This window comes from Miscanthus floridulus, chromosome 10 (genome assembly GCF_019320115.1).
Source record: "Miscanthus floridulus cultivar M001 chromosome 10, ASM1932011v1, whole genome shotgun sequence".
Taxonomy (NCBI): Eukaryota; Viridiplantae; Streptophyta; class Magnoliopsida; order Poales; family Poaceae; genus Miscanthus; species Miscanthus floridulus.
In genome coordinates this window covers 5,143,546-5,168,720 of record NC_089589.1, presented here as the reverse complement: position 1 = coordinate 5,168,720, position 25,175 = coordinate 5,143,546, and the positions used below count along the sequence as shown (strand labels likewise).

The following is a 25,175-nucleotide window of genomic DNA, read 5'->3' as shown; positions in this document are numbered from 1 at the left end:
TGGGTTGAGTGGTGACTAACCTTACCATGGCGAAAGCTATGTGTGCGACATGTCTTTTGGCTTGTGTTGTGCAGGTGTGGAGCTCGGATGCGGTGGTCGACGGCGAGGTGAAGGTCAAGGAGGACGTGCCATGCCGACAGACTGGGAGCGGTGAAGGATGGACGTGAGGCTTGGACCGAGGGACCCAGAGGCTGGGTGACTAGCCGCGGTGGCTGACACTTAGGACATCGACAAGTGCAAGAAGACATGGAGTGATGGTGTTGACCGGGTCAAGACGGCGGACGCGTGAGTCGAGCGAGGCTCAGGAGGACTTGGCGGGCTGGCCGGTCGAGGACGGCGGTGACACGCGTCGGATGACGGGGAACGCGTATGGAGTACGCTACCCGCGGACGGTTTACGGGTTTGGGCCTCAAAACCCGGGCGGAGGTTCCGAGGAGGGACGGACGACACGTGGCGGCATCGGGGAGTTCGCGTCGAGGCGAAGCTACCGGTGAGAAGGCGCGGTGGCCGTCGGATCAAGATTACACCGGGTTGGACAACAACGCCCTTGGGCTTAGCGGTTCAACTCATTTGTATCCAGGGGCAAAACTAGGAATGTGTAATAGCCCTGTTAAATAGGATGAGGGAGCCCCCATCTCCCTCACCTCCTCTAGTTTTCATTTTCTCCTTTAGGGTTTCTTCCTCTAGTTTGCTCCCATGTATGAGAGAGGTCCACAACTCAAATTGTGACTTGGTTTTGAAGGAATCGGTGGCCGTAACCACCGTATGCCCTCCGGGATTCATGATTTAGTTGTGTTCTTGATGTGATTTTGGTGTTCTTCACGAGCTCCTTTTGTCCCTTCTTGTTTCCCCTCTCGTTTCTTCATTTTGGGATGGTTTTGGTTCGTTCTTGTTGCCTTGGATCGATCAATGACATGAGTAGAAGCTTTCCACCGAAGGAAATCCACTAATTCCTCACGAGATCGCAGATCCGGGCAATTTTAGTTCTTGACCTATTTTTTGGGGATTCTTCAATTCCTTCGATTCACGGAGCTAGAGTTTGTCTCGGGCCATGATCCTTTAGAGGTTGCCTTTCTACTCGCTTGTGAACCTTTGTGCAAAGTTTCAAGTCATTTGGAGTTGATTTGATCAAGTTATGGCTTGATTTGATTTTTCCCGAGAAACTGCTCGCTCATACCGGACGCGTCCGATATGATCTAGGACGTGTCCGATATTTCTCACTTTGGAGTTTTGAGCTGAAATTTGGTGGAGATCTTCCCTTGGTGTCTAAAGAGCTATGGTTAAAATTTCATGATTTTTGGACACCGTTTGACGGGGTTTTGGATTTTTCTCTTTTGGTCAGCTTGCTGCTGAAAATACCTGACGTGTCCGAGATCATACCGGACGTGTCCGAAAATACCGGACGTGTCCGACATAATACCGGACGTGTCCGATATTTGCAGGGACAGTGCTGTTCTTTGCTCGTTTGGGCTCCGATCTGTGTTTCGTTTGCTTTGTGGTGACCCGCTGTGTTCTAAGGGAGCATCCACCCTTCTCTAGGGTCGTGGTCATCAAGTCTATCGTGTATGCTTTTTGGGGATTGATATTGGAACAGTGGTCGAAGATTTCGAAAGAAATTTGAGGCTCCTATTCACCCCCCTCTGGTCGTCGTTTCCGGTCCTTCACATAGTGCCCCCCCGCTATCTAGTACCAACTTCTTCATCCCTTGACTTTTGGCTTACTTAAAGTGTCCAGGTATATTAAACTAATTCCAATGTTAGTAAAACATGATTCTCTACATTTTGTACAGAAACTCAAAAGAAGCATATGGAACTTGGAAAGGATGTAGTGTTCAAACAGATTTTCAACCTCACAGGTATTTTCCTTAATTCCCATCACTTAATGTTGTTTCATTCTCCAATTTTAAATTTTCCTTTCACCATACTGGTTACTTCAGCAGTCCCTGATAAACAATATTACCACATCCTGGTAATGTCAGATATCCTATCCGGAAAGGTGAAACCATCTGTGAGTTTCAACGTTTTCCCGAAACCTGGTTGCCCCTAGATTCTATGAAGAGATGATATCACTTTGGGTATACATTAGATTTAGATAATGGCATGCAACTCATGCAAGTATACAGTAAACCTTATGGATTGCTAATTTCAGGCAACGCACGATTTCATTTCCTGTCCAGTCTGCAGTGCGTGCAAAACCTGATCTCTCAAGGCTTCACGATATTGAAAGATAAGACATTAATGTCGTTGTTCTTTATTAAATTTCAGGCAACTCATGGTTTCATTAGTTGTCCGGTCTCCAATGCGTGTAAAGCCTCATCTCTCAAAACTTCACGATATTGAAAGGTAATACATATTAATGTCGCTGTTCTATATTACAGCCTATTAATTCAGGACAATCTCAGGGCCTTGAAATAGGTGGATTCCTCTTTTTTTGCCTGCCGCGTCAGTTTAGCACTCATGTTGTTGGTCAAAATACCAATTATATATGGTTGCATCAATATGTATTTGGTTACTTGATCAGGCCCTATTTAGGTATACAAGCTATCCATAGTTCTTGAATTTATTTTGCCGTGTGGTCCTTTTGAGACAATACCTTCCATATTAGTTTATTCTTCATTCTCCTGTATGATGCCGCTAAACCTAGATCTTTTTGCCCAGGCCTGTTACCCAACATGTGAAGTGTTTAATGCACGTACAATACTGTCAAGTTAATTACGATCGATTCTTCCAATTTGGAAAGTTATTGTCCTCTGCCTTTCTTCATAGCTTCTATCAGGTTTGTGCCACTAAACACTTATATGTGCCAATACACACTGATATGTTCTTTGGATCAAATTAAGGTACCTTCATAACTGCTAAATCCTACTCCAGTATATGATCAGGCTGTTGTGGTCCCTTCACCTGCATTACACTGAAGAATTAAGTGGCCAGACTTCCTGTTTAGAACTATGTCAATCCAGTGATTTTAATTATTGCTCTACAATGACATATGCCATCTGATTTTAGTCCCTCCATTACAGCCTGCCTGCTGCTGACATTCTTATTATGATCCATTGCTTCCATACATCACTGCACTCTAAAATTTTGTTATGCTACTCTCCTTTGCAGAGACAGCATGCTGCAAACTCAGCAAAATGAAGAGCTACCGTTACCCAAACCCCACGATGGTCGACGAATCAGACATGGCTAGGAATCGGACCGCAGCTTGAAGTCCTGATCATCCTTTTGCATCTATGTCGAAGCCCACTGGCTCCTAACCTTGTATAACATTTCGGCTCAACACTCTGAAATGCTCTTGTACACTGCATCTCACAGAGCCTAGACTCCACACATCCTACTAATCTTGTATAATATTACTACCTAACACTCTGTGATGCTTTTATATCGGCACTTAGACTTGCCATGTAGCAAACCAGGTAACCATCGCTGTGACATGTAATATTCTGTATATATAACTATGCTTCCTGCATTATACTTGAATCTATCAGGAGTATCATGCTTACCACCATTACAACTAATATTACATGTTATTGTCACCACCACGAGGCAATCTGAGATCGTTTACTCTAGCGCGCGAGGGCGCGCGCCATCCACTAGTTAACCCCTAGAAAACCCGTGCAGCTCCTTCAATGAACCACTGCCCACGTCGTCCTGAATTCCCACTGCCGTCCGATCTGCCATCGTGTGGACCTCGTTGCTTGTCGTCGCTCTGGTTAGAATCTGCTTCTATCAGCTCCTCCTCGCTTTCCTCTGATTTTCCTAGCTTCTGCTGCTTCCTGTACGAATCCGTCTGGACAAATATAAACTCCGGCTTCAGCTTCTCCTTCAGGGCTCGTTCGGTCAGGGGTGGATGAGGCCAATCAAACCTAAATTAACTAGCAATTCCGGCGGGAATTTTTCCTGAGAGCCCTTCCTCGTGAAACGAACGGGCCTTCAAGAAGCTTCTGTTCCCCTCCCGTCTCTTTCTCTCCTCCACGCTCTCTCTCCCTCCCGACGCGAGCGGCGGCCAGGGCGACGGCGGCTGGCGCGAGCGGACCAGCGGACGCCGCAGCCGCCCTCCTCATCCTCCACGCCCCTCCCCCCTTGCGCCCCCCTCGCCCCTCGCGCTGCAGGGGCGCGGCGACGGCGACCCCTGCCGGGTTCCGCGCCGGTGCAGCGGGTGGTGGGTGGCCGCCCCTGGCTGCGGGGGCCCCAACGGCTGCCGTCCTCGACCATGGCGCGCTCGGGCGAGCCCTACCGGTGGTCGCCGGCGCGGCTGCCCTCCATGCGACATCTCGTCTGCTTCATGAAACCCTAGGTGCCTGTCTCTTCCTCTGCCTCTCCCTCTGTCTCGATCTCTCTCTCCGGATGTGGTGCTGCACCGGCAGATTCCACCGCGGTGGCCGGCCTCCGGCGCGGCAGGGCCCCTGCAGTTGCCCCACCTGCGGGCCGGCGGCCGCTGCACCCCCAACGCCCGCTCATCTCCCTCCCTCTCTTTCGATGTGGGGCATATGCATGGTGGCAAGGTCAATTTCTCCCTACATCTACTGTTCTCCCCTGTTCTGTTACCAATCTACAAGGATGCTTCTTATTTTTTTTTTTTTTGTGTTGTGTAGCCTGAAATGATTCCATAGCTAACATTGAAAGTTATATGACCAGCTATGTAATCAGAGGTAAATTTATCAGTTTTGCCTTGCTAATATTGTGGAGTTCATGAAAGGGATAACTTTCCCATGCTACTAGCTGCCAAATAATTTTAATTACGGATTCTGGTGGTGTGCTGGTTCCGGTGGTGTGCAGTCATGTTTCAGTCTACCTTTCTTTACTTTGGTGATCACAATCATTTTTTTCTTGATTTGTCGACAGGTATCGCCTGCTTTTTTTTTCTCATTATGTAGGAACTAATATATGGCTTTCATCAAGAGGCAGCTGCTGCAGTCATGGCACGCTTGGTCTCATTTAAGAAGGAAGCTGAGGTAATCGACGACATGTATTAAATTATTTTACCATTAGCACATACATGGCAGATGAACTTATTTCATTTGAGAAAATGGTATCAAAGTATGATGAATATAGTGCAGTAATAAATTGTTGCCAGATTGCTGTAGTTGTTATTTCCGTTTTGGAGCCTTAATATACTGATAGTAGAAACTTCATGCTTCTTTCAGGCTTGATCGAGTGATTACTTTATGTTCAACATTTTGAGACTATCACAAAGAAACACCCTCATCCTTCAATTTATCCGTTCGTCTGTCCATATTTCTTCAGTGCATGTTTAATTAGAGACGATCTCAGTTTGTTCAGGTAAAGCATTTTGACTCATTTATTGACCAGTTCTGATCAACAGATCATGCGAAATCACACTTTTCGGTGCACTGATTATTTCTACTTCCCATGCAGGTTTTTAACAACAGTCCAGATGAAAGTGCGTATTTCACAATGATGTTAAACAGACAGAATGTATCAAATGCAATTGTGATGATCCAGCCATCACTCATATCTTATTCATTCCAATCAGGTCCGGAGCCAGTTCTGTTACATGTAACTCTGATTGCAGCTGATAGGACCCTTTTGTTGGATTCTTATTTTACTGTTGTCATATTCCATGGTATAACAATTGCACAGCGGTGAAAGCCTGGTTACCAAAATCAAGAAGGCCATGAGCTAATATATTGCCAACCAAAACCTACTATATATTAGAAGATTGTGGATTACCTTTATTTTTCGATTACTGTTATGCTTCTATTGTCTACCGAAGGTCTTAGTATTATTTGTCAAATCTTTGGAGTGATCTATCCTTCAAAGTTCAAATATATCAATGCAACCTTCTTTTTCTTTCGGATGTCATCTGGTGATTACATTGATAAACGGATGGACAACCAAATCTCAGCACACCACTTCATTTGTTTAAAAAAGAACCTTCGAACACGTTCTTTAATTCCACTTATGAGATTTTGGAAATGCAAATCTTTGGCTTTTCAATACAAAAATCAACTATTCTGATAACGATTTTTGGGTGTCTGCTATGGCGGACCATTGGTATTTATATGTGTCTAGATTATGAGGCTTGCTAAACTGTTTAAGCTTATTGAGCAATTTGAGAAAATATGAACTATGTGCAATATGCAGTTGATTTTGTTTCGGAATGTGATGTCACCATATGTAGGATATCCATGTATCTAATAGCTTTGGGGGTTATAGGGTGTGTGGTTTCATACTTTCATGTCTCGGTTACCTGCTCCATTAATAATAGTTCGTCATCATGCTTTGTGGCTGTTGGACTCTGCTTTATTTGATTTTGGGTTGCAGTATTCTTTTTGGTTAGCTCATGGACTACTATTCTCTGCATTCAATCTAGTCTTTGAGGATGCTACCATTCCCTTTGGTCCTTTGGAAGGTACTGAGCTCATACATGTGTAATAATCACGACCTATTTCTTAATTTAACTCATATAGCGACTATGCAAATTTGTTGTTGACTATACCCTTTCCATGTTTTCTAGATGTTTTCTAGCAAATTGTTGGCCAATACTGAGTATCGATGATCGTTTGGAGGATGACAAGCATCCGCTTCCCTTGACGGCTGCTGATGCAGTTGCAACCAGTAAAGTGGGGTGATTACACTAAAAGGATTGGATTTGTTGCATCTCCTGTTGCTTTGCCTTTGCCTATTTTTCAAATATATATTAGTAATACAACTGTCCTTAGTGTCTTAGTGTTTGTAGCTATAGGATTTTAGGAATTTAGGAGCAGCCTGCCATGCCGTGCTGCCGCCTTCACAACTCTTCCGTTGACAGCAACAGAGCTCATCTTATCAAGCTACTCATTTGGAGCCCTTGGACTTTCCTTGATGTCCAGAATTGCATGTAAGCGTTAGTTTAGTCTAATGTTGATGGAATATTTCATGACTTTACATTTTATTTAGGTAGATATGAATTTAGGATGCTCTTAGGCGGGTAATGATTTGTTACAACTTCTTGGTCTCTTGCCTTTTACTCCAATAATAAAATCAGTTTGTGAGCTCCAAGCTTGATGGAGGTATTATATGTTCAGCTCTTCCTTCTATTGGCCAATTTTGATTTGCCAAAGCACTCGGTGTTCCCCATAGGTTGTTGTGTTGCCAGATCGAAATTGGCAAGATCAGTTTGCCTTGTGTCAGATAGTTTAGTCAGTTTGTTGGTGAATTCCCAAAAGATCTGCTCTACAAATTAGTAGTCTACCCTGATCTTATTAGTTAGTTGTTTACTATGAGTGCTAGCTTGGCAGCCTGCATTCCTGGATTGCACCCAAATTTTTTGTTCTTTGTATTCACAAATTGCCTACCTCGTTTACCAGTGTAGGTTCTTAGCGTTTTAAGACAAATATTTGCATGAGTGGCAACCAACACAACAAAAAACAGGTGATGAGGATTACAACCACTTTGATTTGATTCCTACTTAGAGTTCTTGGTTGGCAGCTTGTATTCCTAGAATGCAACTTTATTTTCGTTACTCACCATTCATAAATTGCCTTGCTGGTTTGCCAATGTAGGTGCACAGCGTTTCAAAACAGATATTTGTAGGCTCACATGGATGGCAAGCAAGACGACAGCAAAAGGTGACGAGGATTTCAACCAGGTTGAACTAGTTAACCTTCCTTTGCTTGCTAATGTCACCTATTTGCTTTTGTTTGGATTCTGCAAGCTAGGAGATAACACAATGAACTTTCTACCAACGTAATTACTCAGAATTTAAATGATCGGTTCATTGCTATGTCATCCCGAACTTGACACAGGAATGGTAAAATTTTGTAATCAATGGTCCACTACTCAGGCAACAGATGATGTGAGACCCCCTACCTCCCTCTTTCTCTCTCTCTGCCCACTACTACTTCGTTGGAGTTTCCCATCTTCAACTAGATTAGCAATTACTTTAGTATTTTGCCAAATTCATCATTACTTTACTGCATGGCCTGGTCTGCAGTGCTATTTGCATGTGGTGCTGAATCGACGTAGGACTTCCAAAAACATACATGCATTAGGAATCCTATTTACAAATATATACTTCCATACAGGCAGGCAGTAAAAATAATGAGGTTTACAAGTGTGTTTTTTGTACCAATGTCGGGAACAAGAACTGCATCATACTGAGGAGAGTAGCAATAGTTTCTTATGTCCAGGGCAAAAAATTGGAGTTGTTCTACTGCCCACTATTCTTTTATTTCTATTAGCTTTTGGCCTCCACAACTTCTACAGAATCTTCTGCGATTGTCTTATAGATTCTACGTAATATTGGACCCAGTACTTTTGTGTATCTGAAACATTCCTGTTGTCACCCTTTATTTATTTTTGTTTTTGGTATTCTACTTGCAAAATTTAGTTCATGCATTTATGGCATCCACTTGGAGATTTTGTTTGATGGAATAAAAAACACCCTGAATTTTTACGATGACTCGATCCATGCCAGACCAAAAATAACGGATTTTGAGTTGTATTGCTGCCACCAAGGGCTAGAGGAATAAACAGAGCCCAGTAATTTTTCAGTTTCCTTTTCCTCTCTATTTTCTTTAAAGATGCTAGACTTCGCTTCCTCATTATTTTTTTTGGACACAGCAGTTCCCAGCCATTGATTTCTTGTTATATTGTGTAGGTCCATGTCATACAAAAAAATCACTGCCTTGTGTTATCCTGCTGCAATTTCTGTCAGAGGCTATTGGGGTCTACACATGAAGGGTCAGATCAGTGGTGCTCAGGGGGATGCTGATAAAGATCAACTAAATACTACCATCGATGACAATGAAGAAATATAACTTTGCTCTCTTTGTTGGGCTTTTCAAGAGAGGGTTCAACTGTTGCTGTGAGCTATAACAGGAGACATACTTCTGTGGGATACGACTACAAAATCCTCCGGACAAGACAAGCAAAGTGATGTTTCATCTAATGTTGTTATGGTACACCTTATGTGTTATTGTCTTGCACTGGTCTGCTGGGTCGACAACACATACATTCTAAAAAAGGAGGGCATCTTTTTGTTTATGACGGTGATGATATGAGATCTGAAAAAGTTTTCACGGTTTGCCTATTTTTTCTTTCTCGTTGCTACAATTCCTTTTTCTTTTGACTGCCATCTTAGGTTAACATTGAACTATTTTTGCTGCTTTACAAATTTGGTACAGTGAATTCGTAGCTCCGTTAGCTCAAATCATGGTCGCCTGGCTGTGACATGTGTTTAGTGTAGAGACTCAATATACTAGCTTAACATAGCGATGTAGCCAATATGGGATTGCAAGAAACATGATCAACCATGGGAGTTTCCTGCAAGTAAAAGAATTGTTTCCTCAGGCAGCATCCATCCTGTAGATCCAAACAATTCTGAAGATATTTTTTTAGTTCAGGTCTCAGCAGCCAAATAATGTATACATACCTATCAGAATCACTTCCCTGAACAGAGGAGAACATGATTGTTTTCAATTATTTCCGAAACCCCGTTCGCTTGGCTGATAAGCCGTGGCTGAAGTACTGTTGGCTGATTTGTTGTGAGAGAAAAACACCGTTCCGGCTGAAAAAACAAGCTGAAAAGTACGGATTATAAGACAAGCGAACACCTCAAACTTGACAAAATAGTTCATTCTGTTGCAGGTTCTTAGCCTACAATCAACCGCTGGATTAGAATCAGTGAGATGCATGTCACGGACACCTCAAACTTGACAGATCCTCTGCTGATATGATTCTTGTTCCTCATACTCGGGTTCCTGATACAAGCGGAAGTTCTGCACTTTTTATTTGGACAAATCCTGGACACCTGAATTTTTATGACGGTGGTTCTCTATTTTTTGTGCAAAATTCAAAAGAGGGAAATCTGTTTACTAACCAAAAGTGAATTTCCAAATATTTCACTGCAGTTGCCTTCTGCTCAAGTTTGGATATTTTTTCTCTATCTAGGCATCATTGTTACTTATGTAAGACCATATCGCTGTGGATGGAAAGGTCAGTCTCATTTGTATATTTATATTATTACTTGCATTATTCCTCATTGGCTTATAACTAATGGATAAGCCCCATTAGAGTTGTAACTGGCGTTTGCTACTGGTTGCTGATGTTAATTTGCACGGACCTAATGCTTCTGTATCATCCCTAGCTTTTTGTTTATTAAACATGACTTTGACTGGTGGCACAAGTGGTCAAATTTTCTTCTTTTCATTTTGACATCCTCATTGACCATGAATTTTGTATCTTGTCAAATTTTCGAAGGTTGGTCATTGGTATCATTTTCAGAATTCATATCATTTTTTTTGGTAGGTGCACTTCTATAAACTCTGAGAGCACGCTGGGCGTTCAGCCTTAGGTATTTTCTGGATGAGCAGCCTTGTAGGTCCTTAGTTTTTTATTTTACAAACAAAACACTCTTGGAAGACAGCTCAGTGCTGATGATAAACACCCTTGTTTCTGGCAGCAACGGCTACTTGACCAGTCTCGAAGAAAACATATCAGCTTGTTTAAAACCTTTTAGACACTGTTGTCTCTCCGTAGATTATGTTGTATGTAAATACGAATGCTTAGACACAGTCTATGTTTGTTTTGTACCATATATGTAAGCACGTCCCTTTATATTTAAGTAACACTGAGATTACCTCCGTTCTGGGTTCTTATCACCCGGCAGCTAATGCAATATAAACCTATGCGCATCCTCCATGTATATCTACCTACCTATATTATTTACTTATATTGCAGTCTGTATATTCTTCATATTAGAAATCTTTTCTGTGCCCGTCTACGCGCGCGATGGCATGTGCCCTATTACTACTGAATGTTAAATGGAGCATGCATGCAGCAATTCAGCAATTGCATGCAGCAACCACGGTGGTAGGGGACCTTCCACTTCACCTTTGCAGCTAGCTTCCCTGCCTGACAAACAGTTGCATTATACTATTTGTTTCATTGTTTGGTTCGAGCAACTGAAACACTGTACGTGCGTGTGGTCTTCCATGCCAGTGGCTGTGGCTGGGGAAGTAACAGACATTCTGATGCCCAGACCATCAGGAGAGGGAAATGGCATGCACGCCTGAGTGATCAGGGTTCAGTAGCATGCAGACAGTGTGTCCCATGTTGTGTTATTGGCGCCTTGTTGCATGCATGATTTGATATGATTGGAATGACGATAGAGGCGCATTTATCCACCAGCTAGTTCTGGTACTAGTAGGGCCCTATCTTTACTCCCTGCTCTGGGAATTCACAGGGTGGTCAAACAAATTGAACCCCCATAATTTATAATTATAGATCGAGACCTGCTAGTACACGGAAGAATTTTGTATATATTGGCAAGGACATTTGTACTTGCAAAGCTTTTTCCAAGATTTGGTTCTCTGCAGGTGCAGCTCGTGTGGAGGAGGATACCAGGCTCCAGGCAATAAGGTACTGGTAGTAATATTGTTCATTCTTGATGCTTGTGATTGATGATGAAAAGCAGCTAGCATTGTTTGTTAGTACTTGCATGCTAGTATATTATAGTATTATTAAGGCTACTGATTAAGGAAAAGGACCCAACTCCATTTTATAAGCTGGCCAACCAAAGTCAATCAACTTGCCAAGTGGATATGGCGTCTTAACTCCGATCCTAAGTACCTCACACTGTACGTCCGTCCTGAGAAGATTAGTTCACAACCGTCAATTGCTTATTTTAAAACATAAAGTTAACCTGCATATTCATCAAGGAATATAACATAAAGCCAAGAAGAAAGATTACGCATGGAACAGTGATTATGACATATATACTAGCAAACAATTCAAGTTTACAGTTACAACGCCGTGATAATGAGATGACAAGCAATGGCATTTTCCTACCTGAAATATGTTCCCTTTCTTCCACTTATTGGGAAGTTGTCAAGCAGAGTAGGAATACGTACATACCCTTTTTTCGCCAGTACAGAAGCAGTGATGTGATCATGCCGAATATATTCCCACAGGCCACAACAGTCTTTCTTTCTTTCCTTTCCTTTTTCTTTTTGATAAAAACATGAACACTGTTTGGATCCACCACGCAGAAGACAAATTTGGCTACTGAAAACGACCATTCTGTATCTTTGTCGCTACTGTTGGAGTCTACTCCACTGGCCTAGTTGATTCTACCACAGTACTGTGAATCCTTTCTCCTGTTTCCTGAAGAGATCACTCGACCTTGACAGGCACATATGTATCTATCATGGTATCTTCCATAGTTCCATGCATGTATCCAGCCAGCATCTATCAATCTGAGATATGACCACCACCCTACATTGCGTTTGGTACATCTTTCATTTGCCCAGTATATATGGAAGATTCTTTCTAGCTGTAAGAAAAATGGACCCTAGGTTTATTTATTTTGGATTTTGGTGTTTGACAACATAACTAAATTGGATTAATGAATTTGCAAGTAATTGTTTTGTAGTTTAATAGGGTGCAAGACGTGACTTGGACAAAGATAGCATGATGATCCGACGATCAACATCATAAGCAAGACCCTAAAAGCACAAGAGAAGACCCAAGATATCAAGTCGAAGCACGAAGATAGGAACCAAGCCGGACGCAAGATCGCGAAGAAACGAGCTCGGCAAAGGTGACCGGACGCTGCCACGAAGGCACCGGACGCGTCTGATTGTTGCCCGTGCAACCAAGTAACAGACGCGATGACCGGATGCTAAGCACAGCAGTGACCGGACGCACAGGTGACACTGTTCATCATCAAAGCAACGTTCTCAGCATCACCGGACGCGACGGCAAGACGACCGGACGCACCAAGAAGTAGCGTCCGATCGAGTCCAGAGCGGCGCCAGCGCGACCGGATGCGTCCGAACGAGTGTGACCGGACTCGGCCCAGAGTCCGATCAACGTGCGCGCCTCAACGGTCGGGACGACCGGATGCGTCCGTTCAGAACGATAGCAGCGTCCGGTCAGTAGCAAAAAGCTAGGATTTCGCCCCCAACGGCTACTTTCTCAATGGGGCTTATAAATAGACCCCCCCCCAACAGGCCATTTGAGAGGTGGAGAGTTGAGGAAACATATTAAGGGTGTTGATACATCATTTTAGTGATCTCCACTTGTATAGTGCTTAGTGATTTATTAGGTAATTAGCGTAGGTGCTTTGCGAAATGCTTAGGTTGATTAGACCACCGTTTATACGCTTAGTGAGGTTTGCATACCTCTTATCACTCGGTGCTTGCGCGCACCATTGTTGTACGTCGGAGGGGCTTGTAGTCTTGCGAGATTACATCAACCGCGTTTGTGGTGTGGCCGCCACCGTGTACCAAAGGGAACAAGACCCGCGATGGTTCGGCCGGAAGCTTGATAGTGAAGATAGTGGGGAGCGGTCCGGGAGAGGCTTGCTGGAAGATACACCGGAGACCCACTTACGTGTGGGGAAGGCCCAGGGCTATCCACGGAGTTACCCGACCGGGAGTTTGGCCCTTGCGAGGGATTCTTTGTTAGGGGCTCCAACGAGGACTAGGGAGAAGCTTGCGCGCTTCTTGATACCTCTGTAAAAATACCGGAGTTATCGACAAGAGTTTGCATATCTCTATCTTACTCTTTAGCTTTCGTATTTACATTGTTTGCATAACTCCTTTTTACGGTAGAGATAACAACACACTAGCAAAATCGTCGTTGCACATTTAGATAGTTTATCTTTTGCATAGGTTTTGCTAAGAATAGAAGAAGAGGCCATAGTTTAGAGTTAGATTTTTAAGTTGCCTAATTCACCCCCCCCCTTTTAGGCGTTACGGTCCCTTTCAATTGGTATCAGAGCCGGTTGGCTCAATTTGAACCTTTGGCTTCACCGCCGTTGAGCCGACGCTATTTAGAGTGGTTGGGATGGATACTTCTAGACCTCCGTACTTTGACGGCACTAACTTCCCCTACTATAAAGTTAGAATGGCTTGTCACCTTGAGGCGGTAGACTTGGGTGTTTGAAGAGTCACTCGTGACGGGATGAAACCTATTAAGAATCTCGATAAACCCACAAAGAGTGAAGAAAAAGAAATTTATTTCAATGATAGAGCTAAAAATTGCTTGTTTGAATCTTTTAGCATGGATGTGTTCAACCAAGTGTTCACTTTAAATACGGCACATAAAATTTGGTTAAAACTCCAAGAGCTCCATGACGGCACAACTAATGTCCGTGAGTAAAAATATTGTCTAGCTAAACAAAATTATGATTCTTTTAAAATGAATGATGATGAGCTTGTTCGTGATATGTATTCTCGTTTGAATCTAATTATCAATTAGCTCCATTCAATAGGATTAACGAAGCTAGATGATGCGGACATCGTGAGGAAGATCATCTTCGTGCTACCATAAAAGACATATGCAAGCATCGTCACCATCCTTCACAACATAGAGGACTTGAGCACCCTGACCCTGGCCATAGTCATTGGTAAGATAGTGGCATTCAAAATGTCATAGAAGATGGGTCAAGAAGAAGCCTCTTCATCAAGCAAAGGCAAAGCTCTCGTATGTAGTGAGAAAAAGATGATGAAGGGCAAGCAAGTTGAGACAAGCTTAAGCTCAAGATCCTCAAGTGGAGATGAAGAAGATGAGGATGATGATGATGAAGAATCAAGTGATGATGATCAATCTTCCTCCTCCTCCATCTCCGATCTTGATGAAGAATCAATCAAATTTATCAATAAGGTAGAGAAGATGATCCAAAAGCTCAATGTCAAGGGTGTGTCCATCCAAATTTAAGATTTTATCTTCACCAATCAAAGAAATGAGCAAAGAAAGAATGGATGCTGTGGATGCAGCGAGTTGGGGCACTTTGTGGAAGTTTGTCCAAACCAGCCCACACCCAAGATAAAGAAGAAGACGTGCAAGGACAAAGCCCTCACATCAATAAGGTCATAGGATGATTCTTCAAATGAAGAAGAAGACCATCACAAGAGGCGTGGGCATAAGCACTCATTATCAAGCACCTCACGTGTGTGCCTTATGGCACGAGGTAACAAAAAGTCTATCCCTAGTGATAGTGACAATGATAGTGATAGTGATGATGAGCTACTTTCTTATGATGAAATTGTGCAAGAAAATCTTAACTTTGCTAAAGTTTGCACTAGTCAACAAAAGAAGCTAAAAATATTGCAAGAAAAGCTAGATAGTTCACAAGAAGCATATAAAACCTTGCTTGAACAATATGAGATATTTGTTAATCTCAATATTGAACTATCTACTAAAATTGAGCAACTTGAGGCTAGTGCAACAACAAATGCATGCACAATCAATGATGAGCAACTTGTAAAGAAAAATAAAAAATTAAAAAAAGTTAGCTAGCTCAAAAGATGCTTATAAAAAGTTTGCTTGCTAAAATAAAAACCATATGCAAACATTGTGATTAGCTAACTAATAAAGTTGCTAATCTTGAAGCCGTTGGTACAACCCCCACCGAGCCACCTAGAAAGAAAGGTTCAATTTTTAACATGCCTAAAAAGGATGTCTCTACTTCTTGTAATGATATATGTTTAGACTTACCCTTGTGCAACCAAGTTTGTGTTGAGAAAGTTGTTGTAGAAACATGCACACAAGAGGTCGCAATGGAGAATGAGCAACTCAAGCAAGAAGTGGCTCGCCTCACCTACTCAAGTGAAAGGCAAGACGGAGCAGGCCCAACTTCATCAAGATAACACCATCAAGGGAGTGAAGAAGCTTGATGAAGGACAAACCGTGGTTTGCTACGTGTGCCACAAGGAAGGCCACAAGTCCTATGAGCGCAAGGTGAAGAATGGGGGAGAAGCTAAGAAGAAAGAGAAAAACAAAAAGGAAACAAGCAAGCTCTCCAACACCTACACAAACAAGGTAGACAAAAAGGCCTCCACACCTTATATCTTGAAGAAGAAGAAAAATAACAAGGTGGTGGCCATCAAGGTGAACAAACAAGCCAACATTGGGGCCAAACGCATTTGGGTGCCAAAGGAGATCATTTCCAATATGAAGAAAAGTGAGAAGTCCGATGGACTTCGGGAAATTTGGAGACTTGGCAAAGTATGGGTGCATTTCATGGGGTGCATCATTATGTACAAGGTAATTGCCAAGTGGGTTAGTGAATGCTATGGATCTAAATTTCTCTTCCCATGTTAGGTAACTAGATTTAATTTCTTGCAATTTAAATTAGCATCTAGTTCCTTTTCATACCTAGGTTTGCATTTTCATATTTAATCTTTTATCTTGCATACACTAGGTATATCTTATGGTAAGATTGCTTGGTTTTACTCTTTACTCTTGGAGCAAACCTACATGATTTAAATTGTTTAGGAGCACGGCACATAGCTTGTTTTATAATTGTTCATCTAATATGTGCCAAAGTCCAAATTATAGATAATTTCTTCCAAATATCATTTTCGAAAATGATTCTCAATTCATGTGATGTCATCTTTCAAGTGGTATTTTTTATTCTAAAATCAATGTGCATGTCTCCTACAAATATTACATACTTGTGTGCACAAATTTAGAGGGAGGTTACTCTACAAGTTAGATGCTTTGAGACTAACACCTTTTCAAGCTTATCATGTGTGTAGTAGTCTCATTGCAAGGAAAATGAAGTCCCCGGAGTTAAGCATCATACTTCAAATATCCACCACCTATTGCAAATGGTGTCAATTAAATTGATTTCTACATGTGGTATTTCTAAACCGATATCATCATATTGATTTCACTTTGGTATTTATATGCTTTCTCCATGCATTATATAGATTAAACTCCCTTGAGCATTAATTTGCCAATTATGCATAAACTACATTCTCCATCATATGTATGCATATATTTAGGGGGAGCTTAGTCTATGTAATGTGAGAGTCAAATTTTGTGACCTATTCCACTCCACATACAAAGGATCACAAAGTTTGACCCTCCCTTGTGCTACTAATGTCTTCCTTTTCGGTGTTTGATTTCAAAGGGGGAGAATTTGTAGAACCAAAAGCAAGCCTGATCATAATAATTTACAAGTGGTAATGGTCCTAGAAAGGGAGGATAGTGATTATGAAGTTAGGGGAGGCTTAAATCCATAATGCCACATGAGGATATTTGTAAGGGCAAGATAAGTTTTTAAAGATGTTTACATGTGGTATCTCTTAGCATCATATAACCTTGCCATTTGCATTGCATCCTAGCAAGTAGATAGTTTTTTAAATTTCAAAATTCTTATTATTTGTTTACTTTGGTCGTGTTGTCATCAATCACCAGAAGGGGGGAGATTGTAAGGAAAATGGACCCTAGGCCCATTTACTTTGGATTTTGGTGTTTGATGACCAACACAACCAAATTGGATTAATGAATTTGTAGTAATTGTTTTGTAGTTCAATAGGGTGCAAGACGTGACTTGGACAAAGACGATATGATGATCCGACGATCAACATCATAAGCAGGACCCTAGAAGCACAAAAGAAGACCCAAGATATCAAGCAAAGTCCAAGCACGAAGATAGGAACTAAGCCGGACGTAAGATCATGAAGAAATAAGCTCGGCAGAGGTGACCGGACGCTACCACGAAGGCACCGGACACGTCCGATCGTTGCCCGTGCAACCGCAGTAATAGATGCGATGACCGGACGCTAAGCACAGCAGTGACTGGATGCACAGGTGACACTGTTCATTGTCACGACAACGTTCTCAGCATCACCGGACGTGACGGCAGGACGACCGGACGCACCAAGAAGTAGCGTCCGATCGAGTCCAGAGAGGTTCCAGAGCGGCGCCAGCGCGACCGGACGTATTCGATCGAGTGTGACCGGACTTAGCCTAGAGTCCGATCAACGCACGCGCCTCAATGGTCGGGACGACCGGATGCGTCCAGTCAGTAGCAGAAAGCTGGGATTTTGCCCCCAACGGCTACTTTCTCAATGGGGCTTATAAATAGATCCCCCAACTGGCCATTTGAGAGGTGAAGAGTTGAGGAAACATATCAAAGGTGTTGATACACCATTTTAGAGATCTCTACTTGCATAGTGCTTAGTGATTTATTAGGTGATTAGCGTAGGTGCTTTGCGAATTGCTTAAGTTGATTAGACCACCGCTTATGCGCTTGCTCTAGGTTTAGGCCTAGTATTTAGTGAGGTTTGCACACCTCTTATCACTCTGTGCTTGCGCGCATCATTGCTGTACATCAGAGGGGCTTATAGTCTTGTGAGATCACATCAACCGCGTTTGTGGTGTGGCCGCCACCGTGTACCGAAGGAAACAAGACCCGCGGCGGTTCGACCGGAAGCTTGATAGTGAAGACGGTGGGGAGCGGTCCGGGAGAGGCTTGCCGGAAGGCACACCGGAGACCCACTTGCGCGTGGGGAAGGCCCGGGGCTATCTACGGAGTTACCCGACCAGGAGCTTGACCCTTGCGAGGGATTCCTTATTAGGGGCTCCAACGAGGACTAGGGGAAAGTTTGCACGCTTCTCAATACCTCGGTAAAAATACCAGAGTCATCGACGGGAGTTTGCATATCTCTACCTTACTCTTTAGCTTCCGCATTTACGTTGTTTGCATAACTCCTTTTTGCGGTAGAGATAACAACACACTAGCAAAACCGTAGTTGCACATTTAGATAGTGTATCTTTTGCATATGTTTTGCTAAGAATAGAAGAAGAGGCCATAGTTTAGAGTTAGATTTTTAAGTTGCCTAATTCAGCCCCCCCCCCCCCCCCCCCCCCCCCCCCCCCCCGTCCCCCTCTTAGGCGTCACGGTCCCTTTCACTGGCTGCGTTGGCTTAAGTTTTGATGAAACCTGTCACTCATATCATAGGTTCAAATGTGGCCAAATAGGTACAAGGTCTGAACTCTGAAGTTATTATATTATTAATGGTGTCTTATTACCCACAATGCACTGATGTAGTATAGCTATTACACCTCCAGGAAATGCTCTGGTTTGCATTTAAGTAAGCTGTTCATATCACACAGATAGACCTATACAAACATCATTCACCAATAATGGTGACCTGATGAATAAGAGCACATGATTCATTTGTTCTGATAGCTATATGTCTATCAGAAGTAAAGTAAAAAAAGCAGTGGGAAGGTGGCAGAAGCAAGTTGCACACATCAGGACGAAGAATCAATTGGAGAGGAATGCTTCTCTGCCCAACCTCAGATCCTATATGCATCCAAAGAATAAGCTCCTTTTCATGCCCAATTTCCTTCTTCTACGCCGTGTTCCTAGTTGGTACACAAGTCGCTGGAACTCCCCAAAATCTTAGCCAATTGGGCGTGCATTTTCCCCCTTTCAGTTCATGGTTCTCTGTCAAGATGTCAGTGTCAGAAAATAAACGAAAACCTTTCTCGGCTTATAAGTCCCAATCCAAACTGAGACCCATTAGACGTTTTGTCAAGTCAATTCAGATCTAATCTTGTCCACAGATGGACCTACTACTACTAAAAATGTTGGGTTAGTTGGTCATGCTGGTCTTTGACAAATAATAATACTAGTCACCTTTAGTGGCTCTCTGGTAGCAACACCACAAGATAGGATGTGGCCTTTTGTTAGTTGAAATGAATTAGCACGCACTGCCAACAGAAACAACGACCAGACTAGTTCATGATAATAATGTGCCAACGTACTCCCCTCACTCATCAGAAACATTAATTCAAAATAAATAGATAGGCATAATAATGAATATTGTAAGAATGAAGTGTAAGACAAGTATGCACTAATGCTGTGAAAAAACAAATAGTCTCACTAATATAAACTACTGCACTAACATGTGACTCATAAATTAGTATATTAGATTACAACCTCTGATCAGAATCCATCTGAAAAAAATGAAATAAATAAAGAGTTCATGTATTACTATTTTGTAGACAAATATCCGTGCCAAGACATGGTAAAGAATTGCCGTAGTGTGGTGATTCCAAGAGTAGTATCCAATCATGCTTCATGACGCATGCATGGTCCACTTGAAAACTAAAATTCTTGTAAATTAAATATGGCTAAATCACACAAATTGCTATATCAAAATAAGCATGTAAAGAAACAATATAATACATCAATGCAAGTTTCCGATTGTTTCTAAGAATAAAACCCAAGACTAAGATGAGTATGCATTGTGGAAATGGTCTCACTATACTATAAAAATGTGATTCATGAAGTAGTATTGGATTACTACTTGACTGATCATGATCCACCTAAAAAAGGTATAGTAAAATAAGCTCATGCATTGCTAACAATTTTGGAAATGACCATGCCAAGACGAGGTAATCAAAGAATTGTCGTAGTGCGGTGATTCATAAAAGTCGTATCCGATCACGCTTCATGACTCATGGTCCACTTGGAAAGTAAAATTCTCGTAAATGAAAGATGACTAAAAAAAATACATCACCATAACATGAAACATGAACCACCACTAGGATAGCAAACTATATGTCAGGCATGTTCGTGAAGAAACAAGCCACCGTCCAACACGCGATTCTTAGGAGTCATATTGGATTGCTATATGACTCACTATACATATCTTTCTTTGATAAAGAGAAAGAAATTACGTGTAAATTAGCGCGATACCTGAAACGACAAAATGAACAAGACAGGAGTGGATACACATACACATTGGCATTTGAGTATTTTGCCAAACAGAAAGCCGCAGCAAGGGCAGCCGGTTGCTCTAAGCGAACTAGCTAAGGTTGGTTCTCAACCCGTGATCCCCATATAAAAAAAGTCGTCCACCCTCCTCCAAAGCCGTGATAGATAGCAATAGAGCCTTTCGTTCCCACTACTCCTTCCATCTCTCAAGTCTCCACACCAGGCCATCTTCCCCATCGCATAGCTAGCTAGCATCAAGAACCAGAAGGAGGGGACCGGAGGTACGTACGCATCGCCAGCGTTCATCAGTTCCCTATGGGGCCTCAGCAAGACCGGTCGTCGTCCATGGCGAACGGCACGGCGGCGGCGAGGAGCAAGGAGGCGAAGGTGGTGCACTACCGGGAGTGCCAGCGCAACTACGCGGCGTCCATCGGCGGGCACGCCGTGGACGGGTGCCGGGAGTTCATGGCGTCGGGCGCGGTGGGCACGGCGGCGGCGCTGGCGTGCGCGGCCTGCGGGTGCCACCGCAGCTTCCACAGGCGCGAGGTGGAGGCCGGCGACGACCGCGACTGCTCCTCCACCTCCACCTCCACCACCTCCGGTTGATGAGCCGTCAGCGGCAGCTAGCAGATGGGTGTCGTCATGGCTCGTGGGGGCATTGAAATGGTTTGGTAGCTGCATTATATTCAGCGGTATATATATGGACCAATATTTCTTTTAATTTCTTCCTTTTTTCCTTTTCGGGTCCCTCTCTTGTTCCTGGATGATATTCAGTGAAATTTATGTGTGATGTAACATATGTTTTGATCGTTGGTATATGGTGCTTGTAACTGATGTGTACATGTTTTCCCTGTTATTTACTTATGAAACAGACATCTTACATATTTGGTAGATATGTATACATGTGCTTCTTTGTTTCGAATTTGTGTGTTTGTTCTTGATGCTTTTTTTTCTCAACTCTGGTATCTCTGATCTTAATGGAGAACGATCCATCAGTTAAACTCGTTTTGTTTTGTTTAAGTGAAAATAGGATCGATTCTCCATTACACAGTAAGTATATGTTGTCCTCCCACTCAGGATGATGCATGGTTTATCATGTTCATCGTCTTCAATGATAAAAAAACGTATTTGTTATAAAAATGTTTTATTCAAGATTCTCTAGCCCATGGTTTAGTCATCTGTCAACGCATTGCTGCTATATATGATGAGTAACCTTAAGTCAGAAATTTACCGTGCATTAATTCAGATATCCATTCAAGAAATGCAATCCTACATGACGTGGCAAAATTTAATTAAACTATTTTTTAGTGGAAAAGTTAAAGTTAGAAACGTAGCTCAATTGGTAGAGCATTACTGTAAACTTGGTAGGAAAGGGTTCAGTTCCTTGCATCAACACAAAAATATTTTTTTTATTTTGTTCCCTTCAATGAAAAAATACTACAATTTGGGATGTAGCTCATTTGATAGAAACATTATTCTCCCTTATTTTTTTCTCTTCATTGTCAAAAATCTATAAATTAGTTTGTAGTCCAAAGTAAACTAAAGTTGGGGATATGTAGCTCAACTAATAGACAATTAATTAATCTATATGCATGATAAAGGCATGTGATTCGATTCCTCGCATCTCCAATAATAAATATTTTTTTTATTTCTCATTAATAGCAAAAGTTATAAATTATTTTTAGTGCAAAAAAAATTAAATTTAGGGATGTAGCTCAATTGGTTGATTGTTAGTCTAAGCATGATAAAGTTAGAGGGTTTGATTCCTTGGGTCTCCAAAATATTCTTTTTTTATTTTGTTTTCCTTTGATGAAAAAAAAATAATTTTCGTAGTGCAAAAATATACCACAGTTGGGCATGTAGCTGAATTTACCAACCAGCAGCATTGTTCGTGCACAAACTTTACTATCATCATCGCAGCAGAGGACAAAAGAAGGTAGATCTTCTGCGGGCAATGTAATTGCGAATACTGAACCTATTGCGAATGTAATTGCGAATGGTGGCAAGGGAAACCTCGCAAGCCCTCACGTAAGCCATGCTTCTATTCTTCCTGTTATTGTTGTACGAGATGCATTGTATTAGCGCGTCAGAGATAATACTACAAACAGTTCAGTTATTTTTGGCAAATGCTGAATTGAAACAATTGCAGAGTGCGGTGCAAGCTGCATGGGGAGCGCAGCTCGCCGACGTATGCCATGTTCGCTTGGCTGATAAGCTATGACTGAAAGTACTATTGGCTGATTTGTTATGAGAGAAAAATATTATTCATTGATTGAAAAAGTACGGCTTATAAGCCAAGCGAACAGGGGACGGTAGCAGATCATTATATTATATTATTATCCATAATGATATCTCACGAGCGTCCGTCCCATGACTCCCGTCCGGATGTCATCCTCATCCACTCATACGCAAACCTCGCCCACGTTGCACACCCGCTCTGCGCTGCGCGCCCCCGCTCGCAGGACAAACTCCACTCGCCTGCGCCGCCTCCACCCGTGAGACGGACTCCGCCGGTGCCGCCCCTACCTAGACCACCCGCCAACCGTCCTGACTCGTGCCTCCCGTCGCGGCCGCGCTCCATCCGTCTGTCGCGGCCACTGCCGAGGTTAGTGCCGCCAACGAGCTCTGCACCGACGATCTCCGCGCACTCCGTGGCATCGAGCTCCGCGCCGGAGTCAATCTCCACAAGGACGAGCTCTGATCCATTCGTCCAAGCAAGGTGACATTGTGCTGAAAGCATATGATGCAAGCGCATGTTTCAAGTGTTTCAGTTGTTTCATAGGTATGTTGCAGGGTTTCATATGGATGTTGCAAAAGTAGATCGGGATGTTGCATATGTTGCAAATGTCTGTCCCTAATGTTTCATCTATTTTTTTCAGACATATGTTGCAAGTGTGTTTCATCCGAATATTGCATATGTTTCACACATATGTTGCAAGTGTTTCATTTGGATATTGTGTATATTTTGCAATGGCTACACACGTCTTTTTCCTGGTGTTTCATACATATATGTTGGAAGTTCAATTGTTTCAGACGTATGTTGCAAATGTTTTATCCAGATGAAGCAAAAGTAGATCTGGTGTTGCACATATTGTAGTGGGAACCATCTGCAGCAGCCACTGCTGCAGCTGCTCGGCCCGCCTACATACGCGTCGGTGTGGAGGGGCGCCATGGTGCCGGCGCGGGACACGGAGCTGCTTGGCTCCGAAGAAGAATCATAGTGTTGAGAAGGATCCGGTAAGATTTGGAGTCAAAGTGACGGTCGAATTGGGGTTTGACTTCTGTTGTAGCATGGCTTCTGGCGGGTGGCGGAGGCCCCTGGCAGCGGGGTGTCGCCAAGGCGTCTTCGAACGAGCGGAGACCGGGCGCTGACCAGGAGGTTTCTCGACCATGCTCGAGGGGTCATCACGGACTCCGCCGAGGCCAGGCACGCCCCCCGCCGACCACCCAGGCGGGCGTCTCCGGTATTACGGGCGGAGGTAGCCTTATCTCTAAACTAACCAAACAAACGATTTTGCCCAAGTGTGCGCAGGTACTCAAGCGCGGGCGCTCGCGTAGGGCACAAGCGCGCCAGCATGGCTCCCGCGTGGCTGGGCAGAGACCTACAGATGATGTCACCGCCTAGACCGGCGGGGACCCTCCGAGGCAACGGCGCGCCACTGAGGGCGGAGGCTCGGAGGCCAGCGGCCGGGCGAAACCAGCTGGTGATGCCTCCGCCCGGACCGGCGGGGACCCACCAAGGCAACGGCGCGCCATTGATGGCGGAGTCTCCGAGGCCAGTGGCTGGGCGGAAACCAGCTGGTGATGTCTCTGCCCGGACCGGCGGGGACTCTCCGAGGCAACAGCGCGCCCCTAAACACGAAGGCCAGCGGCGAGAACCACGGCCCCCGCGCGGCCGGGCGGATACCCACGGAGAACATCTCCGACCGTCCGGTGGAGGCCCGCCAGGGGAGCGGCACGCCGTGAGGGATGAAGGCCGGCACCGAGGAGCCAAGCCTTTGGGCCGAAGACCAGCTACAGTGGGCTGACCGCTCATGGAGGCCCATCGCTCAGAAACGGTGTGGCAGGACTGCCCCACGAATAAAAGGCTAGCGGCAGAATATTCCAGGAATATACTATAGCAGTTGAGGGGCATTGTAATAAATTCTGTTATGTGGTAGTTGAGTCCTATGAATAGGGGACACATGTAACCATGGAGGTTGGTTGGTGGGTGAATTAATGAAACCTTAACTTCTCGTGCCACTCCCTTACTCTCCACTATTCCCCCTGTCCCTCGTACCTCAAGCCTCCACCCGAGGCCGACCGTCCGATGGGCGGAGGCCTTGGTCTTCGCCACGTAGTTTGAAACCCCTAGTTTCAACATTGGCGCCCACCGTGGTTGAGCCAAGGCAAACCAACGATGGCAGGGAAAAGAAAGACCACTTCTAGAGCAGCAGCGGCCACAGGTGAGCGAGGAAGGCCTAGGCGCAACATTCGTAGCATCTACGCAACCTCGCCAGCGGAGGATGACACCAGAGCAGACGCCCAGGGTCAACCACCGGAACCCCAAGACCAAGAGATTCAAGATCCGGAGGCCCAACCAAACTCAGCCACAACACCCGAGCAAGAACTGCAACAGCTGCAAGCACAGTTGCAAAAAGCGCAACAAGAGAGGGACAAAATGGCAGCAGCATTCGCAGCTAATCAGCAAGCTATCCAAGCGT

The 25,175-nt window shown here is 43.7% G+C and overlaps 1 protein-coding gene and 1 long non-coding RNA gene across 13 annotated transcripts; both read left to right on the top strand.

Annotated features, from left to right (window-relative positions):
- Positions 1–3,907: 3,907 nt before the first annotated feature.
- Positions 3,908–10,636, top strand: LOC136486128 (uncharacterized). 12 transcript variants are annotated; one of them, XR_010766677.1, is made up of 12 exons: positions 3,908–4,504; positions 4,595–4,651; positions 4,845–4,954; positions 5,147–5,282; positions 5,379–5,496; positions 6,288–6,375; positions 6,481–6,843; positions 7,313–7,376; positions 7,508–7,593; positions 8,605–9,941; positions 10,254–10,299; positions 10,408–10,636. It is a non-coding gene; the product is annotated as an uncharacterized lncRNA (long non-coding RNA). The 12 variants fall into 12 exon arrangements; XR_010766678.1 differs by having other exon boundaries at positions 10,254–10,322; XR_010766672.1 differs by having other exon boundaries at positions 10,254–10,636.
- Positions 10,637–20,626: 9,990 nt separating this feature from the next.
- LOC136489996 (mini zinc finger protein 1-like) lies at positions 20,627–21,349 on the top strand. Its single transcript, XM_066486504.1, has one exon. It carries the CDS (start codon positions 20,788–20,790, stop codon positions 21,076–21,078), a length of 291 nt encoding a protein of 96 aa, XP_066342601.1. The 5' UTR covers positions 20,627–20,787; the 3' UTR covers positions 21,079–21,349.
- Positions 21,350–25,175: the final 3,826 nt, after the last annotated feature.

Coding starts and splice junctions, on each gene's coding strand:
- LOC136489996 (XM_066486504.1), top strand. CDS start 20,788: ATGGGGCCTCAGCAAGACCGGTCGTCGTCCATGGCGAACGGCACGGCG.